The sequence below is a fragment of the Pogona vitticeps genome, chromosome 6 (genome assembly GCF_051106095.1).
Source record: "Pogona vitticeps strain Pit_001003342236 chromosome 6, PviZW2.1, whole genome shotgun sequence".
Taxonomy (NCBI): Eukaryota; Metazoa; Chordata; class Lepidosauria; order Squamata; family Agamidae; genus Pogona; species Pogona vitticeps.
This window is the reverse complement of record NC_135788.1, coordinates 74,727,269-74,748,444: the sequence shown is the minus strand read 5'-3', so window position 1 is coordinate 74,748,444 and position 21,176 is coordinate 74,727,269. Positions and strand designations below refer to the sequence as shown.

The 21,176-nt window shown below is 39.6% G+C and overlaps 1 protein-coding gene across 4 annotated transcripts in view; it reads left to right on the top strand.

The window, feature by feature from the left end:
- The window catches only part of GRB10 (growth factor receptor bound protein 10), a 190,141-nt gene that overhangs the window by 134,354 nt on the left and 34,611 nt on the right, over positions 1-21,176 (top strand). For 3 of the 4 annotated variants that reach the window (XM_073003891.2, XM_020806217.3, XM_078377599.1), the window contains exon 6: positions 3,925-4,081. In XM_073003891.2, the coding sequence (XP_072859992.1) occupies positions 3,925-4,081 (157 nt within the window). Of the gene's footprint in view, positions 1-1,233; positions 2,018-3,924; positions 4,082-21,176 lie in introns of those variants that run through there. The other variant, XM_073003895.2, reaches the window with a different exon arrangement.

The window sequence follows — 21,176 nt, the reverse complement described above, 5'->3', positions numbered from 1 at the left end:
GTTCTTCACATTTGAGGTGGAATAGGATGGCTGGCCACACTCTTCATTGTGGTTTGGAAACAATTACCATTGTTTTCATCTTTCGCAGACAGATACATCTGTGATAACACGTCCTTCCACTTTTGTTCTGCTTAAAAATGCTGAAAAGTAGGTAGATTTGAAATTTGGAGGAGAAATGAATGCTAAGGATTAATACATGCAACAGCTTAATAGGATATAAAGTAGCAAAAGTGGGACCTGTCCAAATTTGTGTCCATGTTACGTTACATTGTGTGCCTTCAAACCGGAACTGATTAAGACCAGTTGCTTACATAGGTTCAGAGGGTCTGTTAAATAAAACGTTTGAAATAAATTGGTGATTTTCAAATCACTAATTCAATCCAAAGCAATTCAGGCATGGTTTAAATCAGTGGTTCTTAACGTGGGCAATAATGCCCCCCAGCGGGCGATTTCATTTTTCAGGGGGGCGGTAGAATGAAAAGGGGCGGTGTGGGGGCGAAAGAACAGAAGGGGGGTGGTAGGGGGCGCTGGAGCGAGCCAAACCTGTGAAGGTGACTGCAGCTGCAGTGCTGGCAGTAGATCCGGTGCTGTTGCTGCCGCCAGATGATCCAGCTCTTACTACCTGCCACGTCTTGCCTTTCTCCTTTAGGGGAGCACTGAGTGTGGATCGGGTGGAAGGAAAGGGTCTCTTGGGTCCTCATCCTTGCCCTGTGAAGCACTGCCTCGCACCCGGGTGGGGAGGGAGACTAGGTAGGTAGGTAGGTAGGTAAGATATCACCTCAGGGAGGGGGGCGATGATAACTTCCTCAATGGCTCAAGGGGGCATTTCTTTCAAAAAGGTTAAGAACCACTGGTTTAAATCAGCTCATCTAGTTTGGGATTTGGGCAAACTGGTTACATGACCCTAATAGGAAATATATTTGGAAGCTGAGATAATCTTATATATTGTTCCCTGTCTCCCACAGCATCTCTCGGGGCCATCCTAAATTCTAGCCAAGGTTCGACTGGCAGGTTCATTGAGGAGATTCATATCTTCAAAACCAAGGAATCTCTGGATTTCTCATATGCCATTGAAAAAAGCCCTTTAGTTCTTACAACTTGTCTCTTAAATGGGTCTTTCAGAGAATGCACCTGTTGCTCAATAGCTTCTAACAATGACTTGCCTCCCACACTGTCTGTACACACATGCTCCTTACCTGTAATTCATCAGAGGAGCTGTATCCACATAGAGGCTGAACTGTTCTGGCATTCTGACAAGTGTGAATAGCGTGTTGTCTCCTTTGAGAAAGCAGGAAATTGGCCATGTCTGATTTAAAGAGACAACTTGTTTAAGGATGCATAAAATTGTGACGCTCTAAAATAAAACATATGCTTTTATTTTCAGGCTAGGGTTCTATTGCAGCTCGCAGGCATTTTTAATGGGAGACTGTTAAGCATTGTATTGGATGTGTACCTTGTAGAGAGCTGCAGGGATTCCCTCCCCCTCCTCCCCTCCCCAGCACTTCTGAAAGAGCTGGCTCATCCTTGCTGTCAAAAGAAGCCATTTCCTGAATACACCAGCTTTGAGTCACTTTTTGAGCTCCCATTTCAGTTTTAACTCCTCCCTAACTGCGCCTGTGTGTGTGTGTTTGTGGCAGTGTGTCAAAGAGAGATGAGGGAGGTGGTGGAGGACGAAAAGTAGCTGTGGAGGCATTAGATGAATGCTGCTGCTAAATGTAATAGGCAGTGTGGGTTCCCGGTTCTTAGCTCTAGTGTAAGAGCTGGTCCTTTTCAGCTCCTATTGCCATTTATTTAAATTGTCGGTCTGTTTTAAATGAGAGCCTCTTGGCCCTCTAAAGCCAATGCTGAGCTTGAAGGAAGCAATGAGGGGAAGAAGAGGAGGAGGAGGAGGAGGAGGAGGCAGCAAGCCTGCTGGGGAAAGGAAGTAGTAGCTGCTGCTTCTGCTGCTGCAGCGAGGAGCTCCGAAGAAGTTCAAGTGCTTAACTTGCAAGGAGATGACATCAGCTGCTTCTGTGAGGTGGGCTATTGAGAGATTTTTTTGGCAAAGACACTGGCAATTGCTTGGTTTGGGCTGTGGGTTTTTCCTTTTCTCCTCTTGAACTTTCTTCATACTGGAGAGTGGCTTCTGGGTTGTTGTTTGTATTTTTTTTAAATGCATGTGGGTGGTCATAAAGCATTTTTTTTTAAAAAAAATCTTCTTGGGGGGGCATAATTTGGAGTCTGTGAGTTGTGTGGGAAATGATTACATCAGTCACAGGGAGGGCTAGGATTGGTCTGTACAGTGTGGTTTGATTCACTACCTAAAAGATTGTGTGTAACCCTTTGAGTGAAGCTCTGGGAGAGTTTTTTTTTTTTTTTGCCTCCCCCAGAAAAAAGTGCCCATACAGCCAGAGCTTGGGTGTCTGGTTCAGGTACAATAATCCATTGAAATTGCAAAGCAATCTGGGCATTGCAGTTTGGAATTGCAAAAGATTGGAAGAAGCAAAGAATAAACCCAAGAGAGAGTGTTTGTGTTTTAAAATGCCATCTTGTTCTTCTGACTGCTGCTTTTTACATGCTGCTGAGGTAAGATTCCTTATCTCCTTCCACCCCCATATTACATTGTTTCAGTCCTTTTACAAGTATCATCATCACCTGGTGGAAGCTCAGATGTGCCTTTTTAATACAAGGCTAACACAGGGTTAAATCTTGGTGCTGTGTCTTCTGTCCTGTGGGGAGCAGGGTGGTTGTGTGTGCATGCGCACACATTCATTGTTAATACTATTTAAGCAGCATTAAAGCTGTAACAAGGAATTATCCATCTGAGTAAGGTTCATGAGGAGCTTGCAGCCTATAACCACCTCTCATTAGAAACAGAGCATAAAGAGATGGGTTTCCTAACTAATATTGGACATCAGGAGAAGGGACTGGTGGAAATATTTATTTATTTATTTATTTATTTATTTATTTATTTATTTATTTATTTATTTGACTTACATGCAGCCCGCACTACCCGAAGGTCTCCGGGCGGCTTACAGCATTTAAAATACAATAAAAAGGCAAAATAAAAGGGCAAAATAATTAAATACGAATAATGCTTGTAACTGACTTCCTGATTTGATTTGTAACTGCTAATGGCACAATGAAAGTTGGTACTAAACAAGATAACTATTTGTTCGGTGGATAAATTTTTAGCTAGATTTTGCTATAGAACAATTAATGGAAGAAGGCCCGAAGGATTGGTTCCTGTCATCTGCCTACCTCCAGTGGTTTTTAATGCTAGATATAGTACTCTGTTTTGTTTCTGACAAACAAGTTTTCCTGTGCTTCACTGGTTATCATATGGGTTTGTAAAGGTTGCCTAGCCTCCCTAAAGGGAGATGATATTGAAGAACAGCAACCTGTGATGGAAACTCTATAATTCAAAGTCACATACATATTGGGAGCAGAGGAATGTTGTATCGGTCTTTCTGAGCACAGAACTCAACTTCCTAAAAATGTCAGTTTACTGACTTTCAAAAATGAAATTTTTGAGATGTTTCTAGCATGTGGGTGGGTCCAAAGACACCCCAAAATGTGTGGTTAATGCCAGCTGAAATCTGAAATGTCTACTAAGGGTATGTGTACCCCAGTAAAATTTCAGTGGGTAGGTGAGTGGGATTTCTATATTCTGTCTTTCCTTGTGACTTAAGAACTAGAATAACATTCAAATGCGGTTAATTGTTCAGATATGTATCATTTACTATAAGCCACAGAGCTACAGTAATTCAAGTTTCCTGGTGTAGATTTTGATTGCACCTGATTTAGAAGTCCAGTATTGTAGTGCAGAGTACTAAGAACATGGTTATATGTGGCAACTATCCAATTCTTTTTCTTTTATAGTTTTTGGAATATAAACCTGCTATCTATAAAGCCTATATTTTTGTTCTTTTTTTTGTATTGCAGGATGTGAAAGTCTTTAGTGAAGATGGGACGTGCAAAGTGGTCGAGATCCTAGCAGATATGACTGCCCGGGACCTCTGCCAGCTTCTTGTTTACAAAAGTCATTGTGTGGATGACAACAGTTGGACCTTAGTGGAACATCATCCTCTTCTAGGATTAGGTAGGGACGACTCTGGAAAGGAAGCCTGCCTTAAATACCTGTGAGCAATCCAATATATAGCAACAAATGTGTTCACTTTTCTCAGGTGTTTATAAATATTGCTAATGACTTTCTATGTACAAGAATCCAGTTAAGTGACATTGGCTGAAATTCTGTTGCTTAGTGACATATATGGAAGGCAAAAGACATACGATTCACTCATCTTTAACCAGCAGTTAACTAGTTCCAGCTGGGATTCTTGAGTATGCACTAAGCCAGCATGTATCCCAGATAAGTGTGATGGTAGCTCATTGATTGCCAGCTAGAAGCAAGTGAATATTACACCATTTGCCTTCCACTGGCATCACAGAGCAACAGAATTTTGGCCTTTATGTAACAATGTGAATGCTAGCTGCATACGAATCTTTAAGGTGGAGTGTATGTTGATTTTAATATATAATACAAAGTGATTTTAATATATAATTGATTTTAATATATAATATATAATACAAAGTGTTGATTTTAATATATAATACAAAGTGTTCAAAATCTGGTGAATGTACATACCAATTCTAACACTATTTGAATTACATACCAATTCAAATAGTGTTAGATAATTGCATGTGTATGAGTCTTCATATATTCTTTCCAAAGAGGTCAGATATACATTGATGAATATGATCACCTAGGCAACATTATTTTGCACATGGTCAAGAAAGTAGAGTAGTGGTGCACTGCAGTTCTATGACAGGATTGGCAACATGTTACCCGCAGGCTGCATGGGGTCCATATGGCCATTTTTGTGCCCCCCACCTTCCCAACATTTACTTACTTTTCTGGTCAAAACATTTTGTGCATAAAAAGCCCTCTTGTGTTTTCTAGGGAGTGTGAGGCAGTTTTGCCATGTGTTGAGGGGGCGTGCAGAACCCTTGATTTCCCAACCCCCCCTTTTTTTAAAAAAAAGCTAAATCTGTTGTGGCCACCAGAGAGTTTTGTTTTGTTTTTCAGTTTAAAACACATTGTTGTAACTTTTACAGTACATGATCTCTGCATTTTTAAAAAAATCAAATATGCAAATTAGCATCTTTGTCCAAAACCCATGGGAATGTGGTTTTTTTGGCTGCCAGCAAATGTGAAGAATGGCCCTTGATACCAGTGAAATTGTCCACCCCATACTAGTCTTTTTGCTCTCTCCAATGTATGCTAATGAATGCTGCCAATTGTGTTACAACGGTATCCATCAATATGTATTTGCCATCTTGGGGGAACACTCATTGGATTTTGAATATATATTTTAAGAAGTACAGTTTTGTTTCCAAGTGTGAGTTTTTGTGTTTGTGACTTTAAAAAATAAGCAAGTCTTGCAAATAGATTTTCCTTATAAACTTAGCTAGTCATTAGTTTTGGATCTTGAGCAGACTGCACCTTTACAGTGCAAAGAGAAGCCTAATGCAGTTAAGGAACAGCGTTCCCAGAAAGTAGTTTCAGGGAGGTAAAATAAAAAAAATACTATGGTACAGTATGAGAAGTCCCTTACACCTTCCTTTTCTAAGCATCAGATTTTGCACCAGACTGGAATAAAAATACCATAATTGTACGTAAGCAAGAAGAACTGTGTGGAACAGGTTTAAGTAGTTTTACCCTAAAATATGTTGGATATTGATCTCTCTCTTCTTTACCATATTTTTTCACAGTTATTAGTGGTGTTACATGTTCTACATTGTACTCCAAAAAACATAACAGATTAAAGAATAATACTTCAGTGATAAAGTATTATTAAACATTGAATTTTATTTCACTGGAAGAGTTAATATTAAATAAGGGAGAAGGCAGGCTATTATTAGAGCCTACTAGGTCTGTTATCAAACAGGTGCCCTTGAAATAGAAATGTTTTGCAGATGAGAATCTATTTCCCATCATTTGTGATGTCTTCCATGAATATCTTAATGAGAGAGTCCTGGATGTAGCAGAAGCAGGTTTTGAAAATCTATACAAGTGTGAAACTCTTTGGATTGATGTGACTTTAGAAAATCAACTACAGGATAAACACAAAGTAATGTACTTTTGTAAGACACTTGTAGACTTATCAACACATATGGAAAGAACCGATGCACATATATTTTGAGCAATAATGTTTTTATTTAACTGATATTGTTTTTAAAATTCTTGGTCCTGTTTTTTGTAGGGCTTTCCCATCTGAGATTACCAAAGTATTGTGTAAACAGAGGCTTTTCTCCTTTGTGTGCAACATCCTTCTCCTGCCAGATTCATTCAGTGATGCCACAATTCAGTGTCTGTGACATCACAATGGCTTCCATGGTGACTAATTGTGCTGTCAAACTCTGCTGTGTGACATCTCTGAATGAATCAGGCAGGAGGCTGATTAGGAAATCAAAAGCTTCTGTTTACACACAAATAACTTGGTAATTAACTATGATGGGAAAGGAGCAATATACTGATCAGTCAGTTTTAGGTGTATCCTGAATTTCAGCTGAAATCCTTTCTTAGGGCAAAAAGGCAGAGCAGATCCCAGATTTGTATAATGTGTAAATGAGAGTTTTATTCCTAGCAAAGTTTCCATGGTGAAAAAAAATTGTTCCATGGTTGCATGTTTGAAATATTTTGTGGTGTGTCTAACTGATTTATAAGCACATAGATAGCTTCAGATGTAAAGCTAAACTGTGGTTTAGCATTATGTACTTGAGGCATGGGGGGCATTGTGAGGAATTTGGAAGCTTTCACATGTGCTTTTAATAAGCCATAATGTACTGTTGTTTTCAAAATCTAAATTTGGAGTAATCTTAATTGAAACATCTCAGGTTCATACTTGTTGGGTTATAGTTGGCTTTTGACGGCAAGTAACTAAATTTCACTATGCTTCGTCTGAATTCAGACCTAATGCGATCAGGTAAAAATGGAAGTGAAAGCTTCCAGTCACTTTGTTGTCGTCCAGACCTTCCAGGAGGACAAGAAGGTTCAGCTGTTGAGCCTGAGGCTCATTCGTGTGCTTTCAGCCCAAAGTGTAACTTTTTGACTGAATATATCCAACGTGTATGTTGGAAGCAAGTGACAGTTCTTTAGAAGCATGTTAAATAATAGTCTGCATTTATGTAGTGCTTTAGAATGTTCAGAGCACTTTACATAACACATTTATCTTGATAATCTTTACAAGAAGCATAAACCTTTAAAATGGGTCAGTGTTGTTATTCTTACTTCACAGATGAAATGTCTGAAAACCTTAGATGAGATCATTCAGAGGCAAGAGATGAACTGAGTTCCATTAGTTCAAGACCTAACTGCTGGTAACGAGTATAACTGAAGCATACACACACAACAGTATCAGTGTGTAACATTTGTGTCCTAGTGTTTCAATTTGGTATATTTTTCAAAAGAATTTAGATACTCTGTTGCATATTTCTAAGCTTTATTAGAAATGTGTTTAAAAATAACAACTACTAATTATTACAGTACATTTGTGCATTTTGAGGAGTGGGGTGGGTTTAAGAGTGATGCAGATGGACCTAAATGGGGTATTCCAAGTGTAGCCGAAAGAGCTGGAGCCACAATTCAGTACAGGCCAAGGGCCTGGAGGATCAAGGAAAGAGATGAAGGAAAAGGAACAGCTTGTATGTCATCTCCCATGGTGCTGTGGTGGGCCTACACATGTTGAGTTTGAGACTGGCTGCATTTGATGTAGGGGGCTCTTCTGGAGACAAAGAAAGGAAAGTTTTTTTCTGTCTGAAACATCCCTCTATAGTGCAAGGGAGGGACCTCTTCAGTTTTGTAACATAGATGTATACAACCCTGATCTCTCTTTGTAAAATATGACTGTTAGGGACATGATAATAACCTTTTGGCTCTGTGGATCACGAGAAGCTATGGATTGCTTTGAAAGAAAAAAAAAGGTGTGCTTCAGCACTTGATTATCCTGATTGCAGACAAGAACCTATTGTTAGGATGGAATATGGAGAGATAGAATGGTGTCCTGTAGGCAAAGATGTCAGACAGAGTTGCATTTTATCTCTGTCTGTTCAATCTATATGAAGAACATATACAGACTGCTGGGCTAGATTCAGAACAAGGAGAAGTGAAAATTGGTGGAAGAAACATCAATAAGTTAAGATATGCAGATGACATCATCGTACTATCTTGACGGGGGGGCTCACTACTCTTGTGCACGCACTCGTAATCTCGAGGTTAGATCATTGTAATGCACTCTACGTGGGGCTGCCTTTGAGATTGATGTGGGAACTTCAAATGGTGCAAAATGCGGCAGCCAGGCTTCTTAGTGGGGTGAGAAAATATCAGCATAGCTCCCCCACACTGGCTGTTTTGCATTGGTTGCCCGTTCGTTTCCGTGTTGATTTCAAAGTATTGATGATGACGTATAAAGCCCTAAATGGTTTGGTACCTCGATACCTGGCGGATCGCCTTCTCCCACCCAGGTCTACCCAAATCACTCGACAAAACCAGCAGGGACGGCTGAGGGGCCTTACGCCAAGAGAGGCCTGGAAGGAAAGAACAAGAAATGGGCCTTCTCGTCGGTGGCCCCTTAGCTATGGAATACGCTCCCAACGGAAATCCGTCTGGCTCCCTCGCTGGGTGTTTTTAAAAGCCATTTAAAAACTTGGCTATTTAAGCAGGCCTTCCCTCCAGTCAATTAACTTAATTTCTGTTGCTGTTTCTTAACTATTTCCATCTTGATAATGTAGATATGTATATAGACACTGGCTTTTAGGTTTTACTATGTATGTTATTTTATCCTGTTTTATCACCCATGTAAGCCGCCCCGAGTAGACTTTGTCTAGGGGGCGGGGTATAAATTCAATTAAAGTAAAGTAAAAGTTATTAGCAGAAAACAGCAGTGATTTGAAATGACTTTTGATGAAAGAAGAAAGCACGAAAAAGTAACTGCAGTTGAGTATTAAGGAGCAAAAATCATAAGTGCAGAAGAACTACACAACGTTAATGTTGACAATGAAGGAACTGAAATTGTTAAAGATTTTATATACCTTGGTTCAGTCATCAGTCCAAATGGACAATGCATCCAAGAAATCAGAAGAATGAGTCTTGGAAATGCAGAAATGAAGGACCCTGAATAGATCACTCATTCATAGGGTTGTCTTAAGTCTGCGGTAAGTTGATGGCAAATAGCAAGCCAATTACTTATTTTCTTACTACCAACCTATCATCCAATTTTTCTTCTAGATTTCTGTGCCTGTACCTTTGGGTTTTTTTTTTAAGATTCGTCATATCCTTGAAGCTCACAAGTTTTTATCAGCCCACAGTTAGGGGTGGGTTAATCCCCCCCTTCAGTTTACAGATGGAAAAAAGTGAGTGTATGGGGAGTTCCCAGCTATTTAGAAAGTCTGTGTTATTTTTTTTATTATTATTATTCGCACAGAAATGCAGACAAAGCAAATAGAGACAAGAAAACAAAGAGAAAAAAGAAAAGGAAAAAGGACTAACCCCTAAAACTAACCCCACCCCCCTTTGGAGTCCGAGACTCCATCTTCGTAAACCTATCTGCTCCCCCAATTTCATTTCCGGTATGTGCTAAGTAGATATACATACATCATAAACTTTGCCCTACACTCCTGTCTTCTTCTGGGCCCAAGAATATATTAGTTCCCAGCTTTGTTTTACATAGTCTCTTGGTTGTTCCCGTAGTGCTTCTGATAGGGTGTCCAGTTCTGCTATGTCCCATAGCTTCTTTAGTAGCTCTTCTGTCGTTGGAACCTCTTCAGTTTTCCATTTTTGAGCCCAGAGTAGTCTAGCTGCTGTGAGTATATATATAATACAATGCTTCAATTTATTATCGTTAATGCCTGATATGACATTCAATAATACCATTTCAGGTTTTATATCTAATTTCTGCTGGGTAATTTCTTTTGTTACATCCCATACCTGTGTCCAGTAATTTTTGACCTTTTCGCATGTCCACCACGTATGATAATAAGTTCCTGCATTCTTTTTACACTTCCAGCATATATTGCTGCTGCCCTCTGATATTTTTGCTAATCTTACAGGCGTATAATGCCATCTATAAAACATTTTAAGGATATTTTCTCTAAGATTTGCTGGTTTCAGCATCTTATAGCTTTCTTTCCACATCTTAGTCCAATCATCAAGATCCACATTGTATCCAAATTTTTTTGCCCATTTTACCATTGTCTCTTTCACCCTCTCGTCTAAATCATATACTACTAAGTATGTATACATTTTTGATTATTCTTTCGTCTGTATATATCCACAATCTATCCACTTGTACTTTACCCTCAAAGAAACCCACCATCCTCTCTTTTTTATATCTTGATTCTAATTTTACCATTGACCACCAATCGACAGCTATACCCATTTTTTCAAGCTCTTGTTTGTCCTTTATCTTCTGCTCATTAGTTAACAGGTTTTCATATGTAGTTAGCATTCCTTTCTGGTTCAGGGTTTTTAATATGAATGCTTCCACGGGTGCCACCCACAATGGGATTTTCTCATAAGTTTGTGCTTGAAATTTTTGCCATACCATCCCTAGGGCCTTCCTGATAATGTGTTCTCCAAACTGTGAGTGTTCCCTATATTTCCCATACCATACATATGTGTGCCATCCCATCTTTAAATCGTGTCCCTCTAGTTTCAGAAGTCTTTGATTTTCTAAAGTTATCCATTCTTTAATCCAGGTCATCGCGGAGGCCTTATAATATAATAACCAGTTCGGCAAGCCCACTCCACCCTTCTTTCAAATCTTGTAACAGTTTAAGTTTTATTCTTGGCTTCTTAGATTTCCATAAAAAATTTGATGTTAATCTGTCCAAATCCTTGAAGTATTTAAAATTCAATAGTATTGGGAGATTTTGAAACAGGAATAGGAGTTTAGGTAAGATCATCATTTTTATTGCTGATATTCTTCCCATAAATGTGAGTTGTAGTTTGCTCCAATCCTCCAGATTTTTCTGAATTTCTTTCTGCATTGCTAAGTAGTTCTCTTTCATTAAATTGCTTGATTTTTTGGTAATAATCACTCCTAAATATTTAATTTTTTTCACCGCCTCAAAATTTGAGTTCCGTGCTAATTTTTGAACATCTTTCTTTATGTTTTTTGTCATGAATTTGGTTTTTTGATAATTTACTTTAAATCCGGCCACCTGTCCGAAATCTTCTATAACTTCCAATAACCCTTCCAGATTTTCCAAAGGGTTTTCTAGTATTATCGTTAAGTCATCTGCATACACTTGTAGCTTAAATTCTTCTCCTCTAATCTTGAGTCCTTTAATTGCTTCGTTATCTCTGATCTGCTTGTTAAGTATTTCCAGTACTAAAATAAATAGTAGGGGGGATAATGGGCAGCCCTGTCTTGTTCTTTGTTCAGTCTGTATATTCCCAGTTAGGCTTCCGTTAACTTTTATCTTGGCTACTTGCTTAGTATATATTGCCTTGATTGCTTGTAAATATGTTCCTTGGAAGCCCATTCTCTTCAGTAATGATAGCATAAACTCCCAGTTTACATTGTCAAAGGCTTTTTCTGCATCAAGGAAGATTAGCATCATCTGCTTTTCAGGATGTATTTCGTAGTATTCCAGTGTATCTGTTATTGTCCTTATATTGGATGATAGTTTCCTTTTAGATAAGAAGCCTGTTTGGTCTTTGTGTATTATTATTTCAAGCACCTCCTTTAGTCTTGTGGCTAGGATGGTTGTATAGATCTTATAATCAACATTTAGAAGAGAGATCGATCTGTAATTCTTGGTTAGCCTTTTATCCATGCCTTCTTTATGTATTAACGAGATGTATGTTTCTTTCCAGGAATTAGGAATTTCCCCTTTATTTTCTATATCTTCAATTAGTTTCTTGAATTGTGGACTTAAGATTTCTTCAAATGTCTTGTAGTATTCTGCTGGTAGTCCATCTGGACCAGGGGATTTACCGCTTTTTTGTTTCTTCCATGCTTCTCCGATCTCTTCCATTGTGATTGGTTTGTTCAGTTTCTCCAGTTGTTGATGATTAAGGTCTGTGCTATTTTTGAGTGGTCCCATTCCCTTTGGAATGTCTGGATTTACTAGTAAAGGGAATGTTGGTGTACTGTTTGGAATATTCCATATTTGAAATATTGTGTACTATTCTGATTGACTCATCTCGAAAGGGATATTGTAGAGTTGGCAAAGATGCAGAACATATTAGCCAAAATAATGTGAAAGCTGAAGATGTTCCTTGTAAGAATGAGCTGCAACTCTTGAGGCTTTTCAGGTTGAAAAATGGGGGGGGGGAGAAAGAATTTTGTAACGGAATGAAGTATTATCCTACCAAAATAAATAAATTAGCAAAAGTTAACAATGCTTTTTTAAAAAGACCTTATAAAAGCCAAAAATCAGAAACAGAAACTTAATGGTACAAGCATATGCTTCTCCTAGAAGCAAGCCCCATTAGGATTTATAGGACCCTCCCCATACAGGACATGGGTGCAATAATTTTGGTCAGTTAGAGAGTGACCAGTATTTGAAAATTTCATTGGAAATGGGAAGTGAAGTTTAAACAATCTCACTGAAACTAGAATTTGTCCATTTAGCAAGCTTTTGATTTCTTAGCTCTGACAAATTTGAGTTTGAATTCCTCTGTACTCAGACCTGTTTGTGGTGCTGAATAATGTTTGCCACCTCTCTTTTCTGACAGGTTCCTCATCTTCGATAGATGCATGATAGAAAGTACAATGTATTCTTCTGCATGCTGGGAATAGTCATGTCTGTTGAGTTTGGCTGGCACAGAAGGCTCTTTTTTAAAAAAGAGAGGGTTTTTTTGTTTTTGATTTAAATGAGAAATAGAGAAAGCAAAACTGACAAGTTCATCCATCCCACACTCCAGCAGCGATTTGTTTTGTAAGTCTAATATATTTAACAGAAATAATCGCAGTAATCTTAATGACAACAACTGTTAGACAATACAATATCATCCTCTTTAGTGTAGATTTGGGCTTGAGAGGATGGGGAATGGCAAAGGAAATTGATTGGTGGTTCAGATTTTTTTTGTAAGCGGCCCTTGAGCATTTTTCTGAAGAGGTATGTGTGTGTTACCTCAATCATCAAGTAATGGAACTTGCCAAAAAGAGCAAAAAGATTTGTTCCAGGGAGGAAGTTTCAACAAGGGCCCCTCTGATCCATTAATGGTTAATACAGTCGAAACCCTGCAGAAAGAAACATGGAAGAAGATGGTCAAAGTGATTTCCTCCATGCCAAATCTAGAAGGAGGAAAGGGAAGGAATATTCACTTAGTCTGAAGGACTTCTCTTGATCTCTAAGCTATTTTAAGGTGGTGCTTGCTGTTCCTCTTGCTCCTTGCCTCAAGTACTTTACCCACTTGCTTAGCCAGGTATCCAGCAGCAGAGGGTTATATTCCCTCTTCACTGATTACTTACTAATTCTGCCACCTAAAAATAAAAAAATGTATCTATAATCAGTAGGTCTCTGCAATTTTTACCAAAACGTTTTTAGTAATTGAAGAATTATTTTCTGTTATTTTTATAATTAATTTCCTACATCTATTACGCCTATTAAAAGGTCAAGCTTTTTCTTCTTTTAGGTCACTTGTATGGGTACTTTCAGTTTCTCGCTGTCAAGGGAACAAACTGATTGGAGGATTAGGACCCACTGCTTACAATCTAGTTCTTTGCATTTTTGGCTGTTGAAATTGGTGACATGAGTTTCAGGCAGGCAGTAACACTCTGCAGTATAGGTTCTTAATGTGTGGTCCATGGACCCCCAGGGGCCACAGTGTCCTCACAGAGGGTCTGCAAAGGCTTGAAGAAATGTTATGATCTCAATTAAAGTAGAATGAACGAAAGAAAGCAGATTGACTTATTTCTCCCTTCTCTAAATTTGAAGGCCCTTCAGGAGAAACTTTAAATAAATAGTTTGATGCATTTTAGGGGTTTAAATCTTGAGTTAAATATTGGTGGTCTGCGGCAACAAAACATATTTAAAGGGGGTCTGTGGTAAAGAAAATGTTAACAACTGGTGCTCTGAGGAAGATGGGCATCATACTTACTGTAAAAAGATATTGGTAAGGACTTAGTTACCCCTTTGAGTGATTTTTAATTATCCATTGCCATAGTAATCTTTTGGATTGGCTAACTAGTTTTGTCTTAAAGGTTAAGGTGCCTCCAGTCCTTCCTTATGGGGTCAGTTCTATGGTGTGGTGCTAAAAATGTCTATTCAATGACCATTGATTGGTGAAGTCCTTGTAGCTTCTGTTACATCCGCTGTACTGTTTAAAATCTACACAAACTACTGGGAACTTTAATTTAGAAGGTTGGGCTGGAGTGCCGCCAACAGGTGGTCAATATACCAACTCTTTTTTTGTAACGGCTTATCTCAAGGAAACTCTAGAACTCTTGAATTTGTTTTTGGTGGAGGTTTGGGAATGGAGAAACAATTTCAAGCTTAAATCAAGACAAGGTAAGGATCTTGTGGGACCAGTCAAGTCTTGTGGGAACTTGACTGGTCTTTTGAATGGTTTATGACTCGTCTTGGAGGGTGGCACTCCCATTGAAATACCAGTTTCTGAACATGGTATTTCTCCTGGACTGTGGAAGGAAAGTGGTAGCAGTGGCCCAGAGTGCTTTTACAGACCTAGAATGGTATTCCAGCTGCAACCCAATCCGGAAGAGAGCAGGACTTGCCCATATGTAATAGGTTGTTATAGCTTGCTGTGGCCGTCCCCATGCTGCTGACTGGAGCCGGGGTCATGGCTGAGTGATTGCTCATGATGGTGGCCGGGGGTGACCTAACTCCCAAACATCACAGGCAGGGAGTCACCAAGAAACAAAGCACTGGTATAAATGTGCCATCTGCTAGGATAAAAGGCTAGGGAGGGGGAAACACTGGAGGAGGAACATCAGAGGTGGGGCAGTGAAGGGGAGTGAAGAGGGATTGCTTCTTCCTCCCTAGTGAACCTAGGTAGCAGAGCTGGGAAGACTAGGCCATCCAGTTCCCAACTGGTCAGGAAGGAATCCTTGAAGGCACAGGAAGAGAGAGGACTAGGCAGCCAGGCTTCTTAGTGGGGTGAGGAAATATCAGCATAGCTCCCCCACCCTGGCTGCTTTGCATTGGTTGCCCATTCATTTCCACATTGATTTCAAAGTTTTAATGATGACGTATAAAGCCCTAAATGGTTTGGGACCTCTATATCTAGCAGATCACCTTCTCCCACCCAGGTGTACTCGAATCACCCAACAAAGCCAGCAGGGACGGCTGAGGGGCCTTACGCCGAGAGAGGCCCGGAAGGAAAGAACAAGAAACTGGGCCTTCTCAGCAGTGGCCCCTCAGTTATGGAATACTCTGCAAACAGAAATCCGCTTGGCTCCCTTGCTGGGTGTTTTTAAAAGCCATTTAAAAACTTGGCTCTTTAAGCAGGCCTTCCCTCCAGTCAATTAATTGTTTCGTTTCTCTATTCCTCCATCTTGATTATATATATATATATATATATATATATATATATATATATATATATATATATATATATATATATATATTGATAATATAATATATGTATATATTTTCATAAATTAGTTGGTTATATTATTAGGTTTTAGTAATGTATTATTTTATTATATTTTATCATTTTTAGTAAGCCGCCCCAAGTAGACTTTGTCTAGGGGGCGGGGTATAAATCTAAATAAAGTAAAGTAAAGTAGGGTGAGATCTGCTTGCTACAATCCCTGCAGATGTCTCATCAGATGCACCTGGAATGGTAGCAACCCCTCATTACAGTAATCAGTGCGAATGAAGCTATCATAGCAAGGGTGTTGTGCACTCTCCAGGCATGGGTCATCATAGCCAGATCATACATTTTTAAGAACAGGTTCATCTGGAGCACTGGTTTTAACTATGCAAATAAAGCATTGATTTTTCTTTTTTCCTTTTTTATTTCTTACTTCATTTTGTATTGTAATATGTTATTGGATGTTTTATGTAGTATTCTCGGGTTTTATTGTTTCTGTGTTATGTTGTAAGCTGCCTAGAGTGGTCGTATAGATCAGATGGGCGGGGTGTAAATGAAATAAATAAATAAATAAATAAATAAAATAAAGCCCTGGCCACAACTAAAACTTCATATGTGCACGCAATGCTGATACTGCATCAGTGGCATCACCTGAAATTGTCTAATTCAGAGTAATGGGATTTGCCAACAACATAAACTGGCAGTCAACTTTCTATTGATGAGCCTCTGTATTCATAGCTAGATTGGTCCTTGGGTAAGCAGACCTATAGTCTGCCACTAGGGCCATATAGGAGAGTCAGGTTAGGAGAAACTGAAAACTTACTGTCTGTTGACATAATCTTCAAGAACCTAGGGTTTCTGTATTCTCTGATGCCTTGCAAATAATGATAAACTATTTCAAAGATGATGATATTGTTGTTGTGTTCTCTTATTAGTATGCTGTGGTTTTGTTACTTTGCATTTTTGATTTTTGGTTACAGTGATGTCTTGTGTTTAATATATTGTACGCTGCCTTGTGAAAGGACAGTCTAGAACTTTTTTTAAGATGTGAAATAAAGAAATGTGTAAGTAAGAACTTCCCAAGAGGTTATAAGAGGATTGCTGTCAGAGGACTGGTTCAAACACGAACATCATTATTTCACTGCCTGTACTGAGCTGTGATGTCTTGCATGAGTTGGATACATTATTTCAGATCAAACACAACACATTTCCATATCACCCTGCAGCATAGTTCTTTTCAGTGGAGTCTGTGTAAACATCTAGTTGAGAGATCTGAGTGCTGGATTATTTGAATCTTTGGGTATGTATGCATATGTAACCCAACGTACAGAACACAATGTAAAATCAGAATAAGCCAAGGGAATGATTCAGAATGTTTAAATATGGTTCAAGCAAAATGTCAATGCCTGCTTCATATTACATGCCATCAAGTCAATTCTGACTTGTGACAACCCTTTCTAGGGTTTTCTAGCTATGGAGTACTTCTGGGACTATATGGCTTGCCCAAGGCTACACAGGTTGGCTGTTCTCCTGGAAGGCACGGTAGAGAATCAAATCCCAACCTCTTGCTTTGCAGCCAGATATCTTAATAATCTCCAGTTATATTAGGCTTTATAACTGAAGAGACCTTGAACATCCTTTCTGGTTCCTTTGTAGCTGTGTTTTCAAGTATAAGTCTTCTGATTTCTTGGTTGCAGGCTTCATTTGGATTGATTGTTGAACCAAGGTACATAATTTGTTTAATTTGATCAAGAACCTATGTACAGTGGGGTCTCGACTTACGGAATTAATCCGTATTAGAACGGGGTCCGTAGGTCGAAAAGTCCTCAAGTCGAAAATGCATTCACCATAGGAATGCATTGAAAACCAATTAATTCGTAACCCACCCAAGAAACACCCCCCCCAAAAATTAAAATAAATGTAAAATAAATTAACCTTACATTTTCGAAACCTTCCAGGGTCCCCCGCCACCATCATCGCCTCTGTCGGAGGATTCAGAGGGCTTCGGTGCCGCTGCCAGAGGCCTCTTGGAGCTCCCCCGCCCACACAGGCTTTCCCAGAGTGGACCGGGCCTACCAGGGGATGGCTTCCTCTGGTAGGCCCGGTCTCCTGCCTGGGAAAGCCTGCGTCAGCGTGTAAGGCATCTGGAGGTCCGCCGCTGTGAGCCAAGCTGCACCAGGGGATCCCAGCTGTGCTTGGACTCCTCGACTTCCCCCGCCCAGCGTCCAGGAGTCCGAGCATGGCCGGGATTGCCCGGTGCGGCGCGGCTCCCAGCCCTGGAAGGCATCTGGAGAAGCCCTGGAAGGCATCTGGAGGTCCCCCCAGCTGCCGCTGCTGCTGCTGGGAGCCTTCGGAGGTCTCAAAGGGCTTTATTTATTTCTTTATTCCAGCAGTGGAAACAGGCTGTTTGTTTTTCAAACTCAATGACAAAACTTCCATGTTGGAATTGAAAATGAAATGAAACAAAATACCAAGCTGTAATAAAAATAGTTGTTAACAAAGTAAAAATATATAACAACATAGAAAACAGTCAAAACCAGAGCAAAAGTTTCTTTAAAATACAATGAAATTCTAAAGAAGCAGCCAGAAGAAACAGTAATGAGTGATGTTTATATGCTGCCCTGAAAGGAACAGAGAACGATACTAGTAAAAGGAAGATGCAATAAAACAGTTCAAAAAGAGTCTGGGGAGGGGTTCCTTGTCAGTCCAAATGTGACTTAATCTCAGTTGCTCCTTTCATCACCTCTGGAGTCAGAAAAGGATGACTTGACAGGCTCATTTGGGAGCTGGATGTCATTTTTGGCAAAGGAGCCCCCTGGAGTAAGCTTGTTGGCATACAAATACTGCTTTCAGATCCATTCATACAATTTTCTAGATTGACACTAGAGGCCAGACAAATCAAGAAATCATTCAGAGTTCCAGCATTGTATAGTGTAGCTTACCTGCACAGTGTCTGCCCCAAACCCATTTTGCTTATCTTCATGCTTTACATAAACCTATTTCATGATGGAATTAGAGACCTGTAATGGTTTACATGCAAAATACAGTGGTCCCTCGCATAGCGACGTTAATCCGTGCAGCAAAAATCGCTGTTAAGCGATTTCGTCGCTATACGATTTTAAAAAGCCCATAGAAACGCATTACAACCTGTTTAATGTGTTCCTATGGGCTTAAAACTCACCTTAAAGCAAAGATCCTCCATACGGCGGCCATTTTCGCTGCCTCTTATGTGAGGAATCGGCGCGAAAACACAGCGGGCGGCCATTTTTTTTATCCGGCAGCTATTTTGGAACCGCCAATCAGCTGTTTAAAAATCATCGCTGTGCGATGATAGGTAAGCGAAACAGGGAACTGATCATCGCAAAGCGATAAAACCACATAGGAAACATCGCAATGTGATCTTTTGCGATCACAAAAAGTTAATCGCTATGTGGTTTCGTCGTTAAACGGAGCGCCCGTTAAGCGAGGCACCACTGTATATTGAACTGGAGCTGTGTAGGATAACAAAAATTGGAACAGTACAGGCAGACGTGACTTCAGAAATTGTGAACGTGACTGTTTCTTGTGAGATTTTCTGGCTCAAAACGTAGATTTTACGGTAGTTAGAAGAGTGTTCTATAATCTCCAGTTGAAGCTGAAACAGTTCATAATGGTTTTCTGCTGATCTGAATGGACCAATGCTTTCTTCCTTTCCTTAAAAGGTCTGTTCAAGGGCTGAAAAACAAGAAGCCCTATTAAGAGACTTCATATATAGTTCATTTTGCATCTTTAAAGAAGACTGTTTCAATCAGATTCATCATTTAGGAACTAGTGATTCATCATTTATGAACGGGATTCATTATGAACGGGATTCATTTAGAAACAATTGGGTCCAGATCAAATGCTTGTACTGTCTCTGGAAGCAAAAATGTTGAAACTGATGCTGTCCTACTTTGGGCACATCATGAGAAAACACAATTCCCTGGAAAAGACAATAGTGTTGGGAAAAGTTAAAAGCAGCAGGAAAAGAGGAAGACCAAATATGAGATGGATTGATTCCCTAAAGGAACCACACGCTTGAGTTTGCAAGAGCTGAACGTGGCTGTTGAGGGCAGGACATTTTGGGGATTGCTCATATCGATCATTTAAAGGGTAACCATGAGTTGGAGGCAACTTGACAGGACATAACAACATTTAGGAGAAAAGAGTTTTTAAAATGCTGATGGACATGCAGGCAAAACTAGCCCAGTACAAAATCAGGAGAAACAGGAACTGTGTGGGCAGGGCAGGTAGTCCTGGACCTGTTTTGCTGTTGGAATGGCACACCCTTACTTTCTCATATCTCTCTTTTTTGGTGCATCCTTGATTCTTTTAATTTCAAAATTTTCAACTGTTTTTCTGACAGCCTTTCACCACACATTTTGTTTTTCCCTGAGAACTCCCCAATGGATGTGGTTAATATTGCAGTCCTTCAAAGTTGTCTTCGGTGAGTCCTTGAATTGTTCCTTTTGCCCATCACACAACAGAGCACATACAGCAATCTGTCCAGCAAATATATGCTTTGGGAGACGATCATCCAATTACACTAAATGGGAATCACCTTATCCAGCTTTTTCTAATTTCAGAAGATAAAACAGGGTTGGGTCTGATTAGTACCTGAATGAGAAATTATAATGGGATTCCAGAGATCTCTGGGCATGGCTAGGAAAACAAAATCCCATGTGAAGCCCTGAAGATTGGTTGCCAGCCAGAGTACTGAGAGGACAGAGATGGAAGGTTCCGCTCAATATAAGGCAGCTTCCTGAGTGCCTGTGAGTTACAGCTGCTTGGATTCTAGAACTGAGTTGTCAAGAGATTATAGGAGACACCACCAAAGTGTAAGTGTGTGTGTGTGTTTAAAATATTTTTATTCCATCTTTCTCTTTAAAAGGACCCGAGGCAGCTCTGTTTTTCTTTCGGATATTGCCTTGTGGCGCAGTGGTTAAACCGCTGTACTGCAGCCAAAACTGTGCTCACAACCTGGGGTTCACGACCTGGGAGTAGCAGTCCAAAGACATTTGAGACCCTAAGTTTAGGAATCACTGTTGTATACAGAGCTAATAGCTCTTCTTTCACTTACACTTCTTGACACAATATCAGAGAAGCTATTCCTGTACAGTGAATATTGGGGAAAAACTCATCTTCCAGGCTTTCTGTTCTGCATGGCTATTCATGTTATAAAAACTTATTTCCTATTATACCTGGCCATCATCATAGGACAATCACATGACTGAAAACTGTTGGCTTCCAGGTTTCCATGGCTAATTTAGTTCTAAGAAATGCTTTTGAAAGTTTGTATTTGACGTAAAGCCAGCCTCTGGCATGAAAGGAAAGCTGAGATGATTTGCATGGCCTCCCTCAACATTATCTGAAAACATTTCCAAAGAGTTGGGTCAACTGGGTTGTTGTTGTTTGTAGTTTCAGAAACACTACTTTTGTTTGTGACTTTGTATACACTTAATTTAGCCCTTCATTGCAAGAGGAGTTTGTATGCTTTGGGCTGGACATCATTAAACAAAAAGGTAAAATTGTGTAATTAAGCTATATTGTCTTCCCTTATCTAATCCGTAACTTAAAATTAATTCCAACATAAAGACTGGCAGGTGACTCA